This window comes from Nicotiana tabacum, chromosome 8 (genome assembly GCF_000715075.1).
Source record: "Nicotiana tabacum cultivar K326 chromosome 8, ASM71507v2, whole genome shotgun sequence".
Taxonomy (NCBI): Eukaryota; Viridiplantae; Streptophyta; class Magnoliopsida; order Solanales; family Solanaceae; genus Nicotiana; species Nicotiana tabacum.
In genome coordinates this window covers 49,108,321-49,131,601 of record NC_134087.1, presented here as the reverse complement: position 1 = coordinate 49,131,601, position 23,281 = coordinate 49,108,321, and the positions used below count along the sequence as shown (strand labels likewise).

The 23,281-nt window shown below is 37.8% G+C and overlaps 1 protein-coding gene across 1 annotated transcript; it reads left to right on the top strand.

Annotated features, from left to right (window-relative positions):
- The first annotated feature begins 13,122 nt into the window (after window positions 1-13,122).
- Window positions 13,123-18,431, top strand: LOC142162698 (uncharacterized). Its single transcript, XM_075219244.1, has 2 exons — window positions 13,123-13,623; window positions 16,458-18,431. The coding sequence occupies exon 2, from the start codon at window positions 17,229-17,231 to the stop codon at window positions 18,144-18,146; it is 918 nt and encodes a 305-aa protein (XP_075075345.1). The 5' UTR covers window positions 13,123-13,623; window positions 16,458-17,228; the 3' UTR covers window positions 18,147-18,431.
- Window positions 18,432-23,281: the final 4,850 nt, after the last annotated feature.

Below are 23,281 nucleotides of genomic sequence, written 5' to 3'. Positions count from 1 at the left end.
ACAGCAGTTTCATAATATAAAGCAGTAATAAAAGAAATGAACAAAGGAGAAAAGTCAGTTTTGCTGTTGAGAAGGAAATCGAATGCTAAACGGAATTAAACAAGTAATTGCACATAAGTATGTACAAATTCACAATAACAGTCTGAAATGGTAAAAGCCTAAATATCCCCAGCAGAGTCGCCATGTTGTCGCGCCCCTTTTTCCCCTCTTATGAATCGGGAGATCGGGTTTATGACATTTTAGGACAACTCATTCCTTTTGGGAACTGGGTTTTGCGTTTTAAGAGTCGCCACCTAATGATTTAAGGTGTATTAGGACACCTATAAGGGTTTACTTCTATGTTCGTTTAATAACCAAAGATAGGGTAAGGGCTTGAAATTATCCTAAGAGGAAGGTGTTAGGCACCCCTCAGGATCCACTAGTGTGGTTCCCGGCCATACAGTTTCTTGTGAATTTTGCAATTTAGCAAATATACAAGTATAGGCTCAAATAATAGGGGATTTAAATTTAAATACACAAGAGTTTGAAAGAACAATTAAAAGATGAATTTTGAAAAAGAGTTATAGTTCTACATATATTTGAGGATATATAAAAGAAGGGGGGTTGTAACGACCCGATCGGTCGTTTTGAACTTTTGCACTTTGATCACCAGTTCCCGGGCATGACTTGCCCCGTGTAACGTATTATGACTGATGTAGATGGTTGGTTTTGGTTTTCAGGAAAAATCGGAATGAATTTGAAGGAACAGTCTCAATTGAAAGCTTTGAATTTGAAAGGTTTGACTAAGAGATAACTTATTTGTTTATCAATTTGGATCAGAAATTTTATGATTTGGATAGCTTCTTTGGGTGATTTATGACTTAGGAGTGCGATCGGAATGCATTTTGGAAGTCCGTGGAAGGATTTGGCTTGAATTGGCAAAGTTAATATTTTGGCGAATTCCGATTGATATGTGAGATTTTTATCCGAGGGTCGGATTGGAATTCCGAGAGTTTCTGTAGCTTTGATATGTCATTTGTGATGTGTGTGCAAAATTTCAGGTCATTTGGATGTCGTTTGGTCGACTTTTTGATCGAATTCGGATTTCGGAAGTTTTGGAGTTCTTAGGCTTGAATCCGAGGCTGATTTGATGTTTTATTATTGTTTTGAGCATTCCTAAGGTTGGAACAAGTTTGAATTATGTTATGGGGTGTGTTGGCATGGTTGGTCGGGGTCCCATTAGTCTCGGATAAGTTTTGGAAGAGTTTTTGGAAGATTTTGCCATTTTGAGCGTAAGCATGTAATGATCCAAAGATCCATTTTTAGTTCTAGAGATCGAAATTTGATTTCGAGACTTCCAGAATTTTGATAATGAATTATAGGACTGATCTGGAAAGTTTGGTCTAATTTCATCAAGTCGCGATTGGGTTTTTGACACGAAACATGAGTTAATTTTTTAGCGAGCGAAATGGGTATTGAACTGAGCAAATGAGCTCTGAATTGAGTTTCAACTGAAGGGCTATGTTCGTATTATTATTTGTGACTCATACGAACAAGAATCATTGAATTCCGAGTTCGTATGATGGAGTTAGAGCCTTTTTAGTGAAAAGAAAAGCTGCTGCAATTTTCTGGAGACGTCATGTACAGTACCCCATGAACAGTTCCCCCGTGAACAGTCGTGAATAGTGTGAATAGTACCGGACAGAATGTTATGTTCTGGAAAATTGGAGCTCGGGGAGAGGCGATTTTTGGGAGATTTTCAGAGAAAACAACGGGGTAAGTGTTCTTAACTTAATTTTGGTTGGATTACCCGAATCTATTACTAGTTTTGGCATTTAATTGGTGATTTTAGTTGGGAAAATTTTGAAAACCCTCTTGGTTTAATTTGAAGATTTGAGGGTCGAGTTGATGTCGGATTTGAGTAAAGTTGGTATGGTTGGACTCGTGGTTTGATGAGGTTTCATATTCCCTAATTTTTGTCGGGTTACGAGATGTGGGCCCCACGGACGAATTTTGAGTGCAATTTCAGAATTTTAATGGAAAATGTAGAATTTCATATGGAATTAATTCCTATAATTTTTATTAACTGAATCGAATTATTGTGGCTAGATTTGAGGCATTCGGAGGTCGATTTGAGAGACAAAGGCATCGCGAGCTAGAGGATTAGCCGGTTCGAGGTAAGTAATGATTGTAAATACTGTCCTGAGGGTTTGAAACCCTGGATTATATGTCGTTGTGTTACTTTGAGGTGACTTGCATGCTGGATGACGAGCGTGGGGTAGAGCACCGCTGGGAATTGTGACATAGTTCATCTCGAACGAATATTTTAATGCGTATTTGATAGTTAATTGTTTGACATTATTATATTTTTGGGTTGTATGCCACGTTTGGGGCCTTGTGCTGACTTGTTGAGACCCTTAGGAGCATTTTTACTATCTTTCCTCACTCTATTTGTTTGAAAGCATATTTTCAGTCATGTTTTACCTGTTTATTGCTCAAATCTGGCTTTATCACTATATTCTTAACATGTGGAAATTGTTTTGGGCTGAGTTCCCTGTTTTACTGAGATAGACCGAGGGTCTGATTGTGAGATTGATGACTAAGATATACTGAGAGTCTGATGGTAAGGTTAATGACTGAGAGAGGACAAGGGCCTAGTTGTGAGGATTATATATCTATGGATCGGGCTGCACGCCGCATCAATGTATATATATATATATATGGATCCAGCTACACGCCGCAACGATACTTATATGGATCGGGCTGCATGCCGCAGCAATATAGCGCTTGGGCTATAGGAGCCCCTCCGGAGTCTGCACAGCCCTAGTGAGTGCAGTCGACTATTTATATTGATCGGGCTGTGCGCCACAACGATGCATGGATCGAGCTGCACGCTGCAGCGGTTACTTTGATTTCAGTTATTGTGAGAGATATATGGATCGGGCTGCACACCGCAACGTTTACTATATGGTACCAATTGAGCGTGAATGCTGAGTGAAAGTACTGATTGGTAAGAGTTGAGTCATGAGTGACAGAGAGGCTATCCCGAAGGGCGATAGATATATACATGCATATGAGTGGTGTTTTGCCTGAGAGGCCTGTTTATGGACTTATTGATTTCACTCCTCTTAAAATGAGTTTCTATCGAATATGTTGATTTATTGACTGTTTTCACTCATCTTTATATTGATCCTCTGTCAAAAAGTTGCACAAATGTTTTAAAACAACTTTTATTTAAGCTGGGGTTTATGAGATATTCAGAAATTAATCACTGATTTGACATTTGTTATTTCCACTGAGATTTTCAAGTTATGAAGCGTTTGTCATTACTATTTTGCCTGAGGGGCTGTTTTATGTACTATGTTTTGCCCGAGGGGCCGATTATGACTTTAATCTCTATTATTATTTTAAATGGTATTGAACACCTATTGAAACTGTTGGAAAGTATTTCAAAGATGATTTTTACTAAAAGCTGGATTTTAAAAGGGAAGACTGTCTCGTATTATGATTTGAAAGCCTATTGTGTTTATTGAACCCAGCGTAAATGTGGATTCATTGTTTCCTACTGCTCAGCCTTTATTTACTCTTATTACTTACTGGGTTGGAGTACTCACATTACTCCCTGCACCTCGTGTGCAGATTTAGGTATATCAGAACCCGGTAGCGGGTGTTGATAGCTCAGCCGCGGAGTCATCAGAGTTAGCAAGGCGGTTGTATGAGGTCCGCAACACCGCTTCCTTCCTCTCATTATTGTTACTGTATTTAGTACATTTTTAGACTTTTGTTGTATTCAGACCTTGATAGTTGCTCATGACTAGTGACACCCCGATGTCGGACTGGTATTTTATTCCGCACTGTTATTCCAGGATTTTATTATGAAACGTTGTTTAATTTAAAGACTTAAAATGACTCTTAATGCTTAAAGGGTTAAGGTGAGTGTTGTGTCGGCTGGCCTTGTCTTCACGAGAGGCGCCATCACGACCGGGCTGGTTTGGGGTCGTGACAAGTTGGTAACAGAGCCTAGGTTACATAGGTCTCACGATTCATGAGCTGGTTTAGTAGAGTCTTGCGGATCGGTACGGAGACGTCTGTATTTATTCTCGAGACGCTGTAGAACCTTAAGGAAAACTTCACATTCTTCAATTCTTATCGTGCGTCCTTTAATTCAGCTTGAAATGTAACTCTTTGAATTCCTTCCATGCATTCGTATGCCCACATGATAGCTCTGTATCAGATGTGTCTTGATGGTTTGTGATTTCCCAATCGAGGGGCGAGGTGTGATCTCTGTAAGTTGATGTTGGGCCAGTCTAAAGGACTTGAGGCCGGATCTTTGCCTATGGCTTGAGCACCGAGGTGCTGATTGTGTGAGCAAGTGTTTTGAACTTATATGTTCGGTATTGTCCCTATTAGTGGAAGTGACGGTTGAGTAACTATGTGATGAGTATGTTAGTACTGCGAGATGTATTCATATGATTTGGAAACGAGAAGAAGGGTCGGCTGGAGGATAGAAGAACTATTAGGTGCTTGAATTCCATCTTGATTCGAGGTATAGCCCCGAGTTATAGGCGTGTGAAGAATCTTTTCATGTTTCCCAGTTTTGAGTGAATTAAAAAAAAAATCATGTTGCGGTATGAGTTCACACTCAAGAAGACTAAGTGACTGCGTACAGTTTATGATGGTGGAAGGTATACATAAATGTTAGTTAAGGCGGAGCAGGTGGGTTATATCCTGTAAAGTGTTCTGGAGTTGTGTGATCTTTATGTTGTCCGTAAGAAGATCCCATTTACAAGTGAAATATATATGTGAATTTAATTTGGGTTGCTTAAGAGAGTGGGTTTAATTGTTATGAGAGTAAATACGAGATTTGTAGAAGATATAAGTACCAGATGGTCTGTGTTCCACGAGCTTATGAATGATTGAGTTAATCTCACTATGGTATTATGGAAGAAATAAAGTGGATGTGTTATGAGTTATGGTGCATGTTTGACCTATGGCTTTGAGCCAAGTGGGGGAGTCCGCTATTGAATAGTTGATTGCACGGTTATATGCTCTAATGGTCCCAGTTCGAGGCACATTTGTGAATCAGTTATGGCTCGAGTAAAGGAAATTTCAATAAAGGTTATGTTATGCTTTATGGGTGTACGAGAATCGGGGAATGACTTGAGTTATGGTTGGTAAGGAATTTCCGGTGCATAGGGCAAAAAGTTGCTTGGTTATATTGGAATGAGGTCACATTCTACAGTGTCAGAGTGCTAATGAAGAACAGGTTGTTCGGTTCGTTTAATCAATCTAACTTTTTGAGTAGTGTGGATGACTCTAGAGAATGGTCCTATTGTGTTCAAAAGTCTACATGCAATAATTGGAGGCTTCTAAGTTGTACTTATGGATAGAAACTGAGTTTTCAGTGGAAGATGGCAAGACTTGTGGTATTTTCTATATTAATTATGGGATTCTATATATCAGTGTCGGGAAGGTGAAGGTAATGGCTTTGGGGAACACTTAAAGAGTATTCAGCGGTTGATGAGCCTTAGACGGTGTAGCTTTATGCTTGGGTTTCGTGTGATAAGCCTAGGTTGAGGAAATTGTGGTGCTATAGCAAGAAGGAATATCAAGTTGAAGATGAATCAGAAGGAATTTAGATAGATGGGGTATTTGATAGTAGACCAAATCGGTATGGTAAGGATATGATGAATTCCTGGTGTGTGTTCGAGGTAATAAGTTCTTTTAGGTATTTTGCGGTGATGTTCTTAGGTTTTGATGGCTTGCTTAGCTTGATTGAGTTAGAAGGATACAATCCTGACAGGTCTGATTTGTGCAAAGGGAACTCGGAGAGTTCTTGATGGTTTTACCGTGGTTTGGAGATGTATATTTTCTATGGGCATGCGTAGCATGTGATGTATAGTGATTTTTCTTCTAGATTGGATCAATGGAAGTTCTTGGCTAGATGAGTTACAGTTCAGTTCTGAAAGAAGTTCATAAAACTCTTAGGCAGCGGGTAGCCTCAGATGATTAAGGAAATGGTACTACTAATTGGAAATGATTTGACGAGAGTCTATGTTTTAGTAAAAGGGCAATGTCATTAAGTTGATAGCACTTCGGTAGTATTGTGGCACCTTCTTTTTAGATCGACTGGTGATATTCGGGTTTGCTTGGTGGCATAGGGAAATTTTAGAGTATCTATAGTGGAATAATTGGGTATTAGAGGTGTGGCATGATACGATCTATTGGTTATAGGCACCTATGGTGCGGTTCTATCGGAGTTTCATAATGGAAGTTGAGCGGGAAGAGTAATTTGGTGTTGCTCGGTGAACGGCGTATCGGTCATGTCCTATCGGGTGTGTGTGGTGTATGTTATTTGCTTTACCGTGAGTATGATGAATTTCTTTGGTTCCAAATATCAAATTGTGCGTGGTTGTCGATTTCGAGCATAGTGACTTAAGGTGGTTCCATGTGGAGTAGTGTTTAAATAAGGTCGTGCATTGCAGTGAATATATGTGGAGGTATGACCTTACATGTTAGATTCGTGTGTTATGTTCCTATGATGTGAGATGGGTTCTCAGTATTGTGTTGTGGTGGTACTAGTGAACTTGAGGTTCAGCTCTTTCATTTGAGTCATTTTCAAGATTTGAGTATGTTCGGATTGTTGCGTATTGATGCGTGTATTGTGCAAGTTGTGGCTTAGGTCTGTATGGATGTGTCATGTCACCAGAGTAATGTGTTGGATTAGAGGATATCGTTGGTGATCATTAATAAATATAAACGGATTCGATTTTAGCATGTTTGATGGGTAAATATCGAGGTTCAGTTCAGAAATTTGCTATGGCCCTTGCCAAAGGAGAAGTAACCTTATGGATGACTAATCTGAGAGATGATTATGATTTATTGCGTGTTTCATTTATCATTGGCAGTATATGGAAGTGTTGGAATGAGGCTTTAGTTGATAAGAGGTTTCTACCGGTATTCGGGTGTTGTGTGCAGCTGCTGTGAATAGAAGTTATTGCTACATGTGTTTGAGTTACGTGGTATATCGGATAACTACACTTGAGGTTGCAGGCATGGATTACTACAGCTAGTTTGGGTCTATTCAAAGTATAGGTGTGAGGTTCTGATCGTATTGAGGATTTTAGAAGCAGAAATGTGGTTCCATGGTTTATGGACTAGGATGGATTGTGAAATTTTAGTCATATTGAGTTATCGAACCTATATGAGGTAGGGTAACGTGGGATCACCTTCGGGTATATGCATGGTAAAGTTATTCAGCAATTGGTTGGCTTCTGGAACAACTCTGGGCACGTTCGAGGACGAACGTGTGTTTAAGTGGGGGAGGATGTAACGACCCGACCGATCGTTTTGAACTTTTACACTTTGATCACCAGTTCCCGGGCATGACTTTCCCCGTGTAACGTATTATGACTGTTGTAGATCGTTGGTTTTGGTTTTGAGGAAAAATCGGAATAAATTTGATGGAACAGTCTTAGTTGAAAGCTTTGAATATGAAAGGTTTAACTAAGAGTTGACTTATTTGTATATGAGCTTGGATCAGAAATTTTATGATTTGGATAGCTTCGTTGGGTGATTTATGACTTAGGAGTGCGGTCATAATGCATTTTGGATGTCCGTGGAAGGATTTGGCTTAAATTGGCAAAGTTAATATTTTGGCGAATTCCGGTTGATAGGTGAGATTTTTATCCGAGTGTCGGATTGGAATTCCGAGAGTTGTTGTAGCTTTGTTATGTCATTTGTGATGTGTGTGCAAAATTTCAGGTCATTTGGACGTCGTTTGGATGACTTTTTGATCGAATTCGGATTTCGGAAGTTTTGGAGTTCTTAGGCTTGAATCCGAGGGTGATTTGATGTTTTGCTATTGTTTTGAGCATTCCGAAGGTTGTAACAAGTTTGTATTATGTTATGGGGTGTGTTGTCATGTTTGGTCGGGGTCATATTAGTCTCGGATAAGTTTTGGAAGAGTTTTTGGAAGATTTTGCCGTTTTGAGCATAAGCATTTAATGCGCCAAAGATCCATTTTTAGTTCTAGAGATCGAAATTTGATTTCGAGACTTCCAGAATTTTGATAATGAATTATAGGACTGATCTGGAAAGTTTGGTCTAATTTCATCAAGTCGCGATTGGATTTTTGACACAAAACATGAGTTAATTGTTTAACGAGCGAAATGGGTATTGAACTGAGCAAATGAGCTCTGAATTGAGTTTCAACTGAAGGGCTATGTTCGTATTATTATTTGTGACTCATAGGAAAAAGAATCATAGAATTCTGAGTTCGTATGATGGAGTTAGAGCCTTTTTAGTGAAAAGAAAAGCTGCTGCAATTTTCTGGGCAGTTTCTGCATTTTTCGCACGTGTGAACAGTGACCGCACCTGCGTGAACAGTACCCCCGTGAACAGTCGTGAACAGTGTGAACAGTACCAGATAGAATGTTAAGTTCTGGAAAATGGGACGAATCCCAATTTCTATTTTTACCAAATTGGAGCTCGGAGAGAGGCGATTTTTGGGAGATTTTCAGAGAAAACAACGGGGTAAGTGTTTTTAACTTAATTTTGGTTAGATTAACCGAATCTATTACTAGTTTTGGCATTTAATTGTTTATTTTAGTTGGCAAAATTTTGAAAACCCTCTTGGTTTAATTTGAATATTTGAGGGTCGAGTTGATGTCGGATTTTAGTAAAGTTGGTATGGTTGGACTCGTGGTTTGATGAGGTTTCATATTCCCTATTTTTTTTTGGATTCCGAGATGTGGGCCCCATGGACGAATTTTGAGTGCAATTTCGGATTTTTAATGGAAAATGTAGAATTTCATATGGAATTAATTCCTATAATTTTTATTAACTGACTCGAATTATTGTGGCTAGATTCGAGGCAGAGGTCTATTTGTGAGACAAAAGCATCGCGAGCTAGAGGATTAGCCGGTTCAAGGTAAGTAATGATTGTAAATACTGTCCTGAGGGTTTGAAACCCCGAATTATACGTCGTTGTGTTACTTTGAGGTGACTTGCACGCTGGATGACGAGCGTGGGGTAGAGCACCGCTGGGGATTGTGACCTAATCCATCCCGAACGAATATTTTAATGCGTATTTGATAGTTAATTGTTTGACATTATTATATTTTTGGGATGTATGCCATGTTTGGGGCCTTGTGCCAACTTGTTGAGACCCTTAGGGGCATTTTTACATCTCTCACTCTATTTGTTTGAAAGCATATTCTCAGTCATATTTTACCTGTTTATTGCTCAAATCTGGCTTTATCACTATATTCTTAACATGTGGAAATTTTTTTGGGCTGAGTTCCCTGTTTTACTGAGATAGACCGAGGGTCTGATTGTGAGATTGATGACTAAGATAGACTGAGAGTCTGATGGTGAGGTTAATGACTGAGTGAGGCCGAGGGCCTAGTTGTGAGGATTACATATCTATGGATCGGGCTGCACGCCGCAACAATGTATATATATATATATATATATGGATCGGGCTGCACGCCACAGCGATACTTATATGGATCGGGCTGCGTGTCGCAGCAATATAGCGTTTGGGCTGTAGGAGCCCCTCCGGAGTCTGCACACCCCCAGTGAGCGCAATCGACTATTTATATGGATCGGGCTGTCGCCACAGCGATGCATGAATCGGGCTACACGCTGCAGCGGTTACATTGATTTCAGTTATTGTGAGAGATATACAGATCGGGTTGCACGTCGCAGCGGTTACTATATGGTACCAATTGAGCGTGAATGCTGAGTGCGAGTAGTAATTGGTAAGAGTTGAGTCATGAGTGACAAAGAGGCTATCCTGAGGGGCGATATATATATACATGCATATGAGTGGTGTTTTGCCTGAGAGGCCTGTTTATAGACTTATTGATTTCACTCCTCTTAAAATGAGTTTCTATCGAATATGTTGATTTATTGACTGTTTTCACTCATCTTTATATTGATCCTCTATCGGAAAGTTGCCCAAATGTTTTAAAACAACTTTTATTTAAACTGGGGTTTCTGAGATGTTCAGAAATTAATCACTGATTTGACATTGGTTATTTCCACTGAAATTTTCAAGTTATGAAGTGTTTGTGATTACTGTTTTGCCCGAGGGGCTATTTTACGAACTATGCTTTACCCGAGGGGCCGATTATGACTTTAATCTCTATTATTATTTTAAATGATATTGAACCCCTACTGAAACTGTTGGAAGGTATTTCAAAGATGATTTTTACTAAAAGCCGGATTTTAAAAGGGAAGACTGTCTCGTATTATGATTTGAAAGCCTGTTGTGTTTATTAAACCCAGCGTAAATGTGGATTCATTGTTTCCTACTGCTCAGCCTTTATTTACTCTTATTACTTACTGGGTTGGAGTACTCATATTACTCCCTGCACCTCGTGTGCAGATTTACGTATATCGGAACCCGGTAGCGGGTGTTGATAGCTCAGTCGCGGAGTCATCAGAGTTAGCAAGGTAGCTGCATGACGTTCGCAGCACCGCTTCCTTCCCTTCATTGTTGTTACTGTATTTAGTACATTTTTAGACTTTTTTTGTATTCAGACCTTGATAGTTTCTCATGACTAATGACACCCTGATGTCGGGATGGTATTTTATTCCGCATTATTATTCCAGGATTTTATTATGAAACATTGTTTAATTTAAAGACTTAAAAATGACTCTTAATGCTTAAAGGGTTAAGGTGAGTGTTGTGTCGGCTGGCCTTGTCTTCACGAGAGGAGCCATCATGACCGGGCTGGTTTGGGGTCATGACAGGGGTCCTAGGTTTAAATATAATATAGATCACATCAATGAGATACCCGGTATGACACTCCTCAAAAGAGGGGATACACGTGGTATTAGTGCACCGGTCGTCATATTCATGTCTACCCTCCCCACCCCATTAAGGTATTAAAGTGCAAATTGGTCTCGACTACTATTGCATGCTATTACCCGTCCCATTCCTTTCAGTCCCGAAAGAACTTAGGACTACTATTCTTAAAGGGGGGGATATTAGGCTGACTTTTGGGTTTAAAAAGGTGAAAAAACAAAGGCGACATACAAAAACACATAGGACTGCATATTAGGGGAAACATGTAAACAACCAAAAGGCTCATGTATGCTTCCTCAAACAAAGCACATAAATAGCATGACTTAAACACAATTAAGGTCTAAATTTAAAATATTAAGGCAAGGAGAATTTTAATTATTGAGGCAGACCAATTTATTACTTAACTCAGATAAGAATTTCGAGTCAGGCTTGCCTGCTGGTTGTAGCAGTAACTGTCTAACAAAAGCGGGTTCTGATTTTATTTGTTATCACCTAAGGCTTGCCTAAGGGTTTGGGTGAGATCCTATGAACATGGTATCTACTACTAATCCAGAACGTGGCAAAGCAATAACAGTTTTAAACGAACGATCTGGATCATATAGGCATGATTTCTACAAAAAAGGGACTGATTCTTAACCTTATGGACATAATGTTTGATTTTTGCTGTTTAGATCATAAGAACATGGTGTCTAAGCGTGGCCATAACATGCAGAATTTTGAAACAAGTCTTATGGGCATGTTATCTAAATGCTGAATTAGACGTGCAGAATTTAACAAATCTTATAGATAGGCTCTCTAAATGCAGAGTTAAACATGCAGAAAACAAGTCCTATATGCATGGCATCTAAGAGTGGTAATAAACATGCAACAATTTTGGGACCGCTGCCAAATGGGCCGGTCTCTAGTGGTGCAAATGCCCATAGCGGGCCGGTCCTTACCAAAAAGCCCGTGAGCCCAGGACCGTTTAGCCCAGGACCGGCAGGCGGGGCCTGGGCCGGTTCAACCGGGCCAAACGGCTAATTTAAAAAAACATTTTGAAAAGGGACAACGGTCATTTAAAATGTAGCCGTTGGACTGCATTTTTTGCCGTTTGGCACTTTCAAAAATATCCATTTGGCTCCCAAACTTTGTTTTAACCCCAAACTTTTTATAATTACACTTTTTCCCTATTCTCAACTATAAATACCCCTCATTCTTTTATTTTTACTTACAAATTCATCAATCTCTTTCATTTCTCAAACTCCAATTCTTAATTCAAGTTAAATCATGCCCGGTGATTCTAGATTGCACCCATTTGTTTTGGAACACTTTATTGTGGTAGAAGAAAATGAAGAAGTTTACATAATAAAGTGCAAGAACTGTGGTCGAGTCTACACTCGTCATCGAAAGGAGGGCACAAGCTCTTTAAGGAGGCATATAAAGAGTTGTCTTGCGCATTCTCCAGACATTCGTATTTAAGATTTTAAGTTGATTTGAGATAATTTGTGTTATTTTAAAATTATTAGACGTATTATGCTTAAGATTCTAGTTTGTTAGATTAATTTGAAGTATTATGTTGAAGGTATTGAACTTTAATTTGAAGTATTAAATGTAAACTTTAATTTGCAGCTTTGATACCGAGTATTAAATGTAAACTTTAATTTGAACTATATCTATAGCTTATATATATTATATATACTATATCTACATCTAATACATATAAGCTATATATATACATATATATAATATATATATATATATACATACACATATATATAAGGCACTATATATATCTCTAATACATATATATATATATATATATATATATATATATATATATATATATATATATATATATATATATATATATATATATATAGAGAGTGATTTTTGACCTTCCCCAAGATTTTTTATATTTTAGCACGTAAATATTTAATTAAGGCCTAACATAGCTATTTCAACTTATTTTGACTCTTTTACTTTATTTTATTACAAGAAAAATAAAAATTACAAAAAATATGTTAGTTTATGTATTTTTCATAAATATTTTAAAAATAATAATAACAATAATAAATAAATAATAGTACCTTATTTTTATCTTTATATAATTTCGAAAACACAAAAATAGTTTTATGTTTAGTTTAATTAATTAGGATTAGCTTTGGCATTGTGTAGTATTTCAATCTTATTTTAAAAGGCATTGTGTAGTCTAGGGACCCTTTTAGACTCTTTTTTGGGACAAAAAATAAATAAAAAGACCCTAAGGACTTAACACAAAAGGACCTAGGGACTAATTGGCAAAATACTCAAAAATACACCTAAAACCTAGACCTATATTATAGGTAATGCCTACAATGAGCTGAAAAAAAAAAAGAAAAAAAATACGCCTAAAAATCTGAAGGAGATGGACTCTGCAAAAAGCTGTTGCCATCTCCCAAAAGAAACCGTCGGAACCTAGCAGCCCCACCCCTGAAAAAGCCCATCGCCGGCGCATACCAAAAGCAGAAGAGCTTTGTCGTTTCCCTTACTGTCGACGCTCAGGTTTCGAACCTCAGAACACCTAATCCTTCCTCCCTTCGCCCTCGTCAACGGATAGAGCAACAAGAACCCAACTGAAAAACACCATATAAACCGTTGTGAATCACTCTTATACTTGCTGAAAAATACCATGAAAATCATATCCGAGATAACTCCAGCGGTTGAGGTGTAGCTATGGTCGATTGCCGTTCGAGTTTTCCGGTCCTGTTTCACGGCTCCTGTTCGATTATGGTCGCTGCCGTTTCATTCAAATTTTGGAGTTAAAACCTTGTACTTGCTGATTTTGTATAGAGAAAGGATTTGCTTAACAGGTTTACTCCGTTCTCTTCCCCTATTGTTTGCGATGTTATTTTGTGTGCGACAACAAATTATTCCTTCGTATGCCATTTGCTTGCCTGTTCCCTTCGGTTTGGTACTCTGTTGGAATTATGAAAATGGTTGGTTGTGTGATTAAGTCTGTTCGACTTGTTTTTTTTACAATCTTGATTATGTTTGAAAGGAGGTCTTCGGTTGAAGTTTGAGCTTCATAGACGTTAACCTGCTCAGTTTTCATTAGCCTACTCATATTCTCCTTTAGTGATTTTCTTTAGTTATTTTCTTTGAAGTTACAATTAGGCAGTCAGCAATTGGGGTTCCTAATGTCAATTGGTGTTTAAACATAAATTACTTTGGTCATATATTTGAAGGAGATTAATAGCTTAATATATCCTCTTTTGGTCAAGTTGGTACTATTTGACGATATCTGTGAGTTTTAGCGGATTAAAGTCAATTGTGGCTCATAACTTATTTAATTGGATCTTGTTAGAATGATCACTTGTAAAAATGGGGTTTTTTGGAGTCATTGATGTCCCCTTTAGTGGCCATCCTCAAATAATGAACACCGTAGTTCTTTAGGCCGAGGTGTGCCATTCAACAAAGCATATGATTTATGACCCTCAAAGACTAAATCAAGAAAATCATTTTTAGGGAAGTAATTGAGGCGTGTCATGCCAAATAAAATCCTAAAACCCATGGTCCTCACTTAATTAATATTAACCCTTTAGAAATCGAGGCGTGCCATTAGCTGAATTTTTCATGGCCTTCGCAAATTTCAAAGTGCGTAGTTGCTTTAGGCGCGCTATTTAAATTGCTTTCCTTATTTATTAAATTCGGGGGTGCATTTCATGTGACCTGATTTCAATTCTCAACAACGTTAAATAAAATATGTCATGGACCGCGGGTGCATTTCATCTGGCATGGTTCAAGACGTGTTTTGGATAACGTTGAATCTTCCTAAAACAATTTAAAAGCGGTTAATAATTTAAAATTATACCATAGGTTAAAACATGTATTAAAATCAGATAATAGGCCAATTATAATAGTTTAAACGACCGTGCTAGAACCACGGAATCTGGGGGTGCCTAAAACCTTCCCTCGGGTTAACAGAATTCCTTATTCAGAATTTTTGGTTCGCAGACTTCAAAAGGAAAGTCGAAATCTTCCTCGATTTGGGATTTAAAAATAAAACGGTGACTTGGGACACCAGAAAACAAACCATCCCAAGTGGAGACTCTGAATTTAATGAATAAATAATCCCATTTCGAATAATATCACTTAAAGTGAAAAAACTCCCTTATGCTACCTTCGGGGTATGGGAAAAAAGGAGGTGTGACAGCTTTGGCGACTCTGCTGGCGACAAGAACCCAGAATTTCTAGTTCAGGGTTCAGAATTCGAGTTTAGAATAACTGTTATACTTGGATTTTATCTATTATCTGATTTTTTGCGTGTTTGAGCCTAAGGTGCTAAATGCCGCTTTTTACCGCTTTAATATTGCTTGAATTGTATATACACTGTTACAAAAGCCCTCTTCTCCCTGAGTCTTCTAAATCAGTTGGGAAGTGTGCACTTCGTGTGAATTCTTTTCTGTTAGAGTCATATCCCAATTTTAGAACGAGGTTCGGACAAGTTGCAAAGCCGGTGAAGCTTCTGTATTCCCTGTACGCTGCCCCCCCCGGCTCGAGCTGTCCGCTCGGGTAAGCCAGGTCTAGAACAAATAAACCCAGATTTTTAAACTTAGAATAACATAGCCTCATGCTGGATCCATAGTAGGAACGTTTGTTGCTTCACGTGCATTTGACTATGGGGACTCAACACAGGGGTTGGGTCCGTCTAGGACTGGCGCACCCAATTTAAAAGACCATCCTGATACATCTTACATGCTACTTGCGTATCTGTCTGTTTCGGCTTGCATATTGACTGGCTTCTGGAATAAGGAAAGAAAATGAAAAAAAAAAAGAGAAAAGGAAAAAAAATCAAAAAAAAGAAAGAAAAAAAAAAGAAAAGAGAGTGAGATGTATTTGAAATATCCTGAAACTCTGCCAAAATTTTGAAAAATAGAAAAAGAGGTCATTTCAAAATAAGTCATGTTTTTCTTGTTTTGTCAAAACGGGCGAACTACGCGGGTCTGATTCTCACCGGATGTGAGATACGTAGGCAAACCTCATCGGTTCCGACCCATAATTTTCAAAAAATCCAAAAATATTTTTCTTTACTTCCTCTCTAGAAAAGTCATTTTTTTAGACCCCAATTTTCAAAAAATCTAAAAATATTTTCCATTACTTGCTTCTTTAGAAAGCCTTTCTTTTAGACTCTAATTGTTTTTAAAAAAAAAAACAAATATACAAAAAAATTGAAAAGAAAATTCAAAATTCAAAAATATTTATTTTTTTAGAAGCATTTCTTTCATAAATTCAAAATAAAATTCCAAAAATATTTTCTTTCTTCTTTAGAAGTTTTTCTTTCGAAATTCCAGAAAATTTTTTTTTTTAAAAAAGTCTTTCTTCTTTAGAAGTCTTTCTTTGCAAAAATACTGAAGAAAAATCAAAATCCAAAAATGTTCTCTTTCTTCTTGATAAGTCTTTCTTTCAAAAAAATAAAATAAAAAATTCAACAAAAAAAAGTTAGTTTATTTACTTTATTCATGATCTTCCCGAACTACGCAAGATCTGATTCATGTTCCCACATGATACGTAGGCAACCCATATCAGGTTCGATCAACCATTGAAACAAAATGAATAAAAAGAAAAAAAACAAAAGTGAAAAAATGTTTATAATAATAAGGACCGACTGAGTCCATTCTGATATGTTTTCTTTTGAATTGTGAAGAAAGTTGAGGTGGTCGATTCTGGTAAGCTGGAAACACAAGATCCAAGGAAAATGATAATTGGCATCGAAGCTGTTACAAGTGCTTAAGAGACTCAGGGTGAGAGGGTTCAACAAGAGTCTACTGTGTTTGAGAAAAATAGAATACTGAAACAGCAAATGACCGAAATGTGTCAAGCATGGGCCAGTGGTCAAGGACAGCCTCGTCATGAGTCACAATTTGCTACACAACAAGAGCAGTACCACTCGTACTCGTTTGATCTTCCTGCAAACATTGAGAAGCCTACCCGAAAGATGGTACAGGAAGAAATGACCCAAAGAGTGAAAAGCTTAGAACAACGGTTGAAAAACATGCAAGGGTTGGCAGGTCAAAAGAGTGTTGCCTTCAAAGATCTATGCATGTTCCCCAATGTCCACTTGCCTCCTGGTTTCAAGACTCCCAAATTTGAAAAGTATGATCGACATGGAGACCCCACAGCCCACATGAAAAGGTATTGTAATCAACTGAGAGGTGCGAGAAGAAACGAAGACTTGTTGATGGCTTATTTTGGGGAAAGCCTTACGGGAATAGCATCCAAATGGTTTTTGGATCAAGACACGTCTTGCTGGTATGTCTGGGATGACATGGAATAGGTCTTTGTCAAACAGTTCCAATACAACATCGACATTGCCCCAGACCGCATTTCCCTTTCAAACCTGAAGAAGAAACCAAGTGAAAGTTTCAGTGAATATTCCATTAAATGAAGAGAGCAAGCAGCTCGAGTTAAGCCACCCATGGATGACCACGAGCTAATAACTGTCTTCCTTCAAGCGCAAGATCCAGATTACTTTCAAAACATGATGTCCGTAGTTGGCAAATCCTTCTCGGAAGCAATAAAAATGGGAGAAATGGTAGAGAATGGTCTTAAGACAGGCAAAATTATAAGTCAAGCAGTTTTTAAAGTCGCAACTCAGGCTATCCTGGTTGAATCTGATAATTTTAGCGACACAAATGAGAAGGATGAAGAAATCATGATGACATCAGGGTCAAGAAGAGGTCCTAGGAGAACATCTCGAAGGTATGAGCAGCCTCCTCAAGTTTTCCATGACTCCGCTGAACAGTATTATCCACCTCAGAACCCTCAATACTTTGTTGCTCCACCTCAGTATGTTGTCCAGCCACCAAGAGACCCTAGAAGGCGAGCACGAGCATCACAAAATCTCCACCAACTTCCACAAAATTTTCAGGTACCCTATTACCCACATCCAGGCCAGAGGTATAGAGGGGAACAAAAGTTGAAATATAATTTTACACCAATAGGAGAGTCATATGCAAGCTTGTTTGACAAATTAAAGCATTATGACATGATTGCACCTATTCCTCCAAATCATGTGGCCCCACGTACAAGAAGCTTTGACTCTTCTAAAAGGTGTGAATACCATTCCAATGCCCAGGGGCACAATGTTGAAAGCTATCGAGATTTGAAAAAAGAAATAGAAAGGATGATCCATGAAAACTTGATTGTGATCCAAGACATTGACACCCAGAATATCGCGCAAAATCCTTTACCTGCACATGATGATGCACACTTTGTGGGGATGATGCGTGGTGACACGGAGTATGAGAATCCTCTCGGAAATTTGCTAACTGAAGTTAATGATGTTGAAATTGGAGAAGGCTCTGCTGATTCTGATGAGCAAATTTGTGGCTAAATGCCAAGCCTAGCAATTGAAAAGTCATTCCCTCCTCACTAGGAAGGAATCTTGGTAGCTTGTTTTGATATTTTTTCTATTATCTGGGTTATTTCAGGGTTGTGATCCAGATTTTATTTGTTTTATTGAGTCAAACCCTTCTATCCCTCCATTCTATTTGTGTGAGTCTTGTCTTTCTGTTCTGTTGCTATTTTCATTAGCCAGGTTATTTATGGTTGTAACTCAGATTTTAGGTTGTTTGTCTTGTTGTTTACTCAATGAAATACAGTTTGTCCTTTTGTGTCATTCCATGCTTAGTTCATTTCCCGCTAGTTTAATGACATGGCATGCATGCGGAATTTTTGGCCAGATTTTAGAAAATTGATTTAAGTTTGAATTCGACAACTGAGGAAAAGGCATTTTTGAGGATGAATAAAGAGTTGAAATACTTTGGAATTAATGTCGAGTAAAATTCACCTTCAAATCATTATGAAGATCGGGCTTGAGGATGTTTAATCAATTGAAGTTTGTTAGAAATTTTGACATTAAGGGATGGAAAGTGTCTTGTGACCACGACACACCAAGAAGACAGACATGTTCGTCAAAGTTGTGATCACGAAAAGTTACTATGTTTGGCATTCTCGAGGTTGGGAGGCCCTTTTTCTGCTATCCAAACACTTTATATCCTTCGATATCCCTTTAGAGCCTGTGTTATTTTCTTTGACTACCCTCTTTTGGAATCAAGTTTAGAGTCAAGAGTAAAAAAAATGAAAAAATGAAAAAACAAAGTGAAAAAAAGAGTTCATGTCCAAAGAGTACAAACTGGGGCAATTCTTAGAAAGTTCAGAAAAAAAAGAAAAAAGAATTATCAAAGGTCCATGCCCTCAAAAATAGAAGCTGGGGAAAACAAAAAAAAAGGAAAAAAGCAGAAAAGGAAAAAAAAAAGAAAAAAAAAGAAAAAAGGAAAAAGAAACAAAAAGAATGAAAAATAGTTTAGGTCAGATGTTTGAACTACGTTAGACCTGATTCCTTTAAAATAAGGATACGTAGGCAGCCTCACGGTTCGGTCAAACCAAATAAGAATTTAGAAGAAAAGAAGAAAAATAGAAAAAATAGAAAAATCCAAAAATCCCCAGCATCTGAAACTGGGGCAAAAAAATTATTTCATTTTTGAAAGAGTCGATTCCAAGAGTTGTAAGTCTACAACCCCTCATTTTGAGTTTATTTTGAGCCTTCATGTCGACCTTTTTTTCCATCCCTATCCAAAAACCTTCCAAATAAAGACCTCCCGATATGCCTTCAAGAATGCCAACAGAAGCATGCAATGAGCAATGGTTGTCACATGACGTAGAATACCGTCGAGTTTCTTACAAAAAGGGAAAGAAAAAGAAAAAAAAAATGAGAGAGTCTTATTAGTGAAAACCCTTACGGTCACTGTAAGACAACGGTAAGCAAAGATGAATAAATGAGATAGGCTTGTTGGTGAAAACCCCTCGGGGCACCACTAGTCGAAAGTGAGTCATGAAGCTGATGCAAAGAATTGGCATCCCGAGTTCAAAGGTCATAAGAACGGTAAAAGGGAAGATTGGATTAGTTTGATAGATCAGGTCGTTGAGTCCAAAATGCATGTCATGATCATTAAGGCTAGTTATTGAAAAAAGAAAAAAGAAAAAAACCCTTCCTTCTATCCTTCCTGACATGGACATTTCTTGTTAATATTATTTCTTTACATTATTTGTGTCATTCCCTCTCAGTCAGTCCTTGTCAAAACAAGCAAGAAAAGATTTCAAAATCTGCTACCAGCTTTTCAATTGCATAAAGCAAATTTGGCCAGCACTAAGTTGTTTCTGTCAATATACATTGAGGATTCATACAAAGGCTTCCCCAAAAAGACTCTTGTCAGCCTTCTTGGCGCAAGCAAAGATAACTGGTAATTCTCTCTAACAGACAAGTTGCTCAAAAGCAGGAGATCATTCAAAATATCGGAAAAGGTTACCTAAGCAAAGATCTCCAATTGGGATAAAGCTGTTTGAGCTGCAAATACAAATGGTACTGGTGTGAAACAATCAGAGTTGGTGCAGAACAAAATTCTTTTGAGACCGACTCAAGCTAATTGAGCAGAAGCCAAGCTGCCCAAGACTCAAGGCCACAAACCGACCACCATTTTCAAAACTGACCAATCTTTCTTTGTGTGAAATAGGAACAAAGCAGTGCAAGGAAAGTGGTTCAAAAAAAAGGAAAAGAAAAGAAAAAAAAACAAAAAAAGAGGAGGAAAAGAAAAGAAGAGAAGAGCCGACAAAGGGAAGTTTCTCAACTCTTTGTCTTTATTTGTCTTGCTAATTATGCATAAAGTCTTGCCATTAATCTTCGCATTTTTCCTCCTAGGAAAAAAGTTCTAGTCTGATGGATTTTCCTCCCAATATCTTAGTCTAATGAATCTTTCTCCTAAGATAGAAAACCTAGTCCGATGAACTTTCTCCTAGGATTGAAATCTTAGTCTGACGAATTTTTCTCCTAAGATAGAGGACCTAGTCTGATGAACTTTCTCCTAGGATAAAAATCTTAGTCTGATGAATTTTTCTCCTAAGATAGAAAGCCTAGTATGATGAATTTTCTCCTAGGATACAAAATCTTACTCTGATGAATCTTTCTCCTAAGATATGAAAACCTAGTATGATGAACTTTCTCCTAGGATAAACGTCTTAGTCGGATGAATCTTTCTCCTAAGATACCAAAAAAAAAAGAAGAAAAGGGACCTAGTCTGATGAACTTTCTCCTAAGATCAAAATCATAGTCTGATGAATCCTTCTCCTAAGATAGAAAACCTAGTCCGATGAATTTTCTCCTAGGATAATAAATTTATTTTTTTTAAAAAAAAGGGAAGTCTGATTTGAAAAAAAAATGAAAAAGGGAAAAAAAGAAGAAGGAAGTCTGGATTTGAAAAAAGAAAGGGACAATTTTTAGCTTTCTTGAAATCAGGGGGCCCCGCCTGGAGAATAAAGTCAGTTTTTACTTTAGTTAAGCTTAGTTTATAGTTTTCCTAGTCTATTCTTTAGTTTACTCTCATCATTGCATCAATAGTACAATTGGTTTACAATTTTGCTAACAACTCACAAATCTTCCTAGTGCAAACTGGGGCAGAAAAATTTCTTTTGTTTTGTCTGTTTTGTTGTAATCAGGCGCCCACCTCGAGAACAAGGGAAGACAACTCGAGTTTCAAGGAAAAGCAGTTTCGAAGGAAGACAGTTCAAGTTTTAAGGAAAAATGGTTCAAGGTGCAAGGGAACACAATGTCAAGTAACAAGAGAAGACGATTCAAGTTCAGTAATCAAGCGCCCACCTGGAAAATAAGAAAATTCAATACAATTCAAGTCAGCAACAAAAGAAGCTCGTGGAAAGAATGCGAGTCAGTAGTCCGAGATGATCAACAAAAGTTAGTCACAATCAAAATAAAAAGAAAAAAAACAAAAAGAAAGATAAGAAGTGAATCCAAATGCAGAAGCTAATGAAAGATGTGAGTTGCTCAAGACATGGCCGAGGTCACAAGCATTGCATGCCCGATTTTGATCCAAAAAGCTGAAAAGATTGAACCAACACCTGCAGCTAACAAGCATCAAGATTCAGATCAGGGTCCGCATGAAGAACCAACCAAGACTCAAGATCACGCTTCAGAAGACTCATAGATAGGAATCTTGAAACTCGTAGCTGATAGGCTTAGTTAGTCTTTTTCATTTTTTATTTTGATGTAATAACGGGACCGTAAAACGGAACCTCGGCGGAACAGCACTTCGACCGGCTCTCCACCTCGGCATACTCCGTCATCTCACTTATCTCTGAACTACACATGGCCTGATTCCTTTATAGCCAAGGATATGTAGGCAACTCAGATACCAGGGCTCGGTCACATTCCCCTTTTCTCTTAGTTTTAGTCCCTCCAAATAAGGGTCGGGTCAAAAAACCCGTCTAGTCATTCTTTGTCTGAAAACTCTTCGTGTTTCTAGTCAAAGAGGGGCAGCTGTAGACATGTGATTTTTGACCCTCCCAAAGATTTTTTATATTTTAGCACGTAAATATTTAATTAAGGCCTAATATAACTATTTCAACTCATTTTGACTCTTTTACTTTATTTTATTACAAGAAAAATGAAAATTACAAAAAATATGTTAGTTTATGTATTTTTCATAAATATTTTTAAAAAAATAACAATAATAAATAAATAATAGTACCTTATTTTAATCTTTATACCATTTCGAAAACACAAAAATAGTTTCATGTTTAGTTTAATTAATTAGGATTAGCTTTGGCATTGTGTAGTATTTCTATTTTATTTTAAAAGGCATTGTGTAGTCTAGGGACCCTTCTAGACTCTTCTTTGGGATAAAAAAAAAATAAAAAGACCCTAAGGACTTAACACAAAAGGACCTAGGAACTAATTGGCAAATACACAAAAATACACCTAAAACATAGACCTATATTATAGGTAATTCCTACAATGAGCTGAAAAAAAAGAGAAAACAAATACGCCTAAAAATCTGAAGGAGATGGACTCTGCAAAAAGCAGTTGCTATCTCCCAAAAGGAACCGCCGGAACCTAGCCGCCCCACCCCTGAAAAAGCCTATCGCCGGCGCATACCAAAAGCAGAAGAGCTCTGCCGTTTCCCCTACTGTCGACGCCCAGGTTTCGAATCTCAGAACACCCAATCCTTCCTCCCTTTGCCCTCGTCAACGGATAGAGCAACAAGAACCAAACTGAAAACACCATATAAACCGCTGTGAATCACTCTTATACTTGCTGAAAAATACCATGAAAATCATCTCCGAGATAACTCCAGCGGTTGAGGTTTAGTTATGGTCGATTGTCGTTCGAGTTTTCCGGTCTTGGTTCACGGCTTCTGTTCGATTATTGTCGCTGCTGTTTCATTCAAATTTTCGAGTTAAAACCTTGTACTTGCTGATTTTGTATAGAGAAAGGATTTGCTTAACAGGTTTACTCCGTTCTCTTCCCCTATTGTTTGCGATGTTATTTTGTGTGCGACAACAAATTATTCCTTCGTATTGGCCATTTGCTTGCCTGTTCCCTTTGGTTTGGTACTCTGTTTGAATTATGAAAATGGTTCGTTGTGTGATTACGTCTGTTCGGCTTGTTTTTTTACAATC

Coding starts and splice junctions, on each gene's coding strand:
- LOC142162698 (XM_075219244.1), top strand. CDS start 17,229: ATGGATGACCACGAGCTAATAACTGTCTTCCTTCAAGCGCAAGATCCA.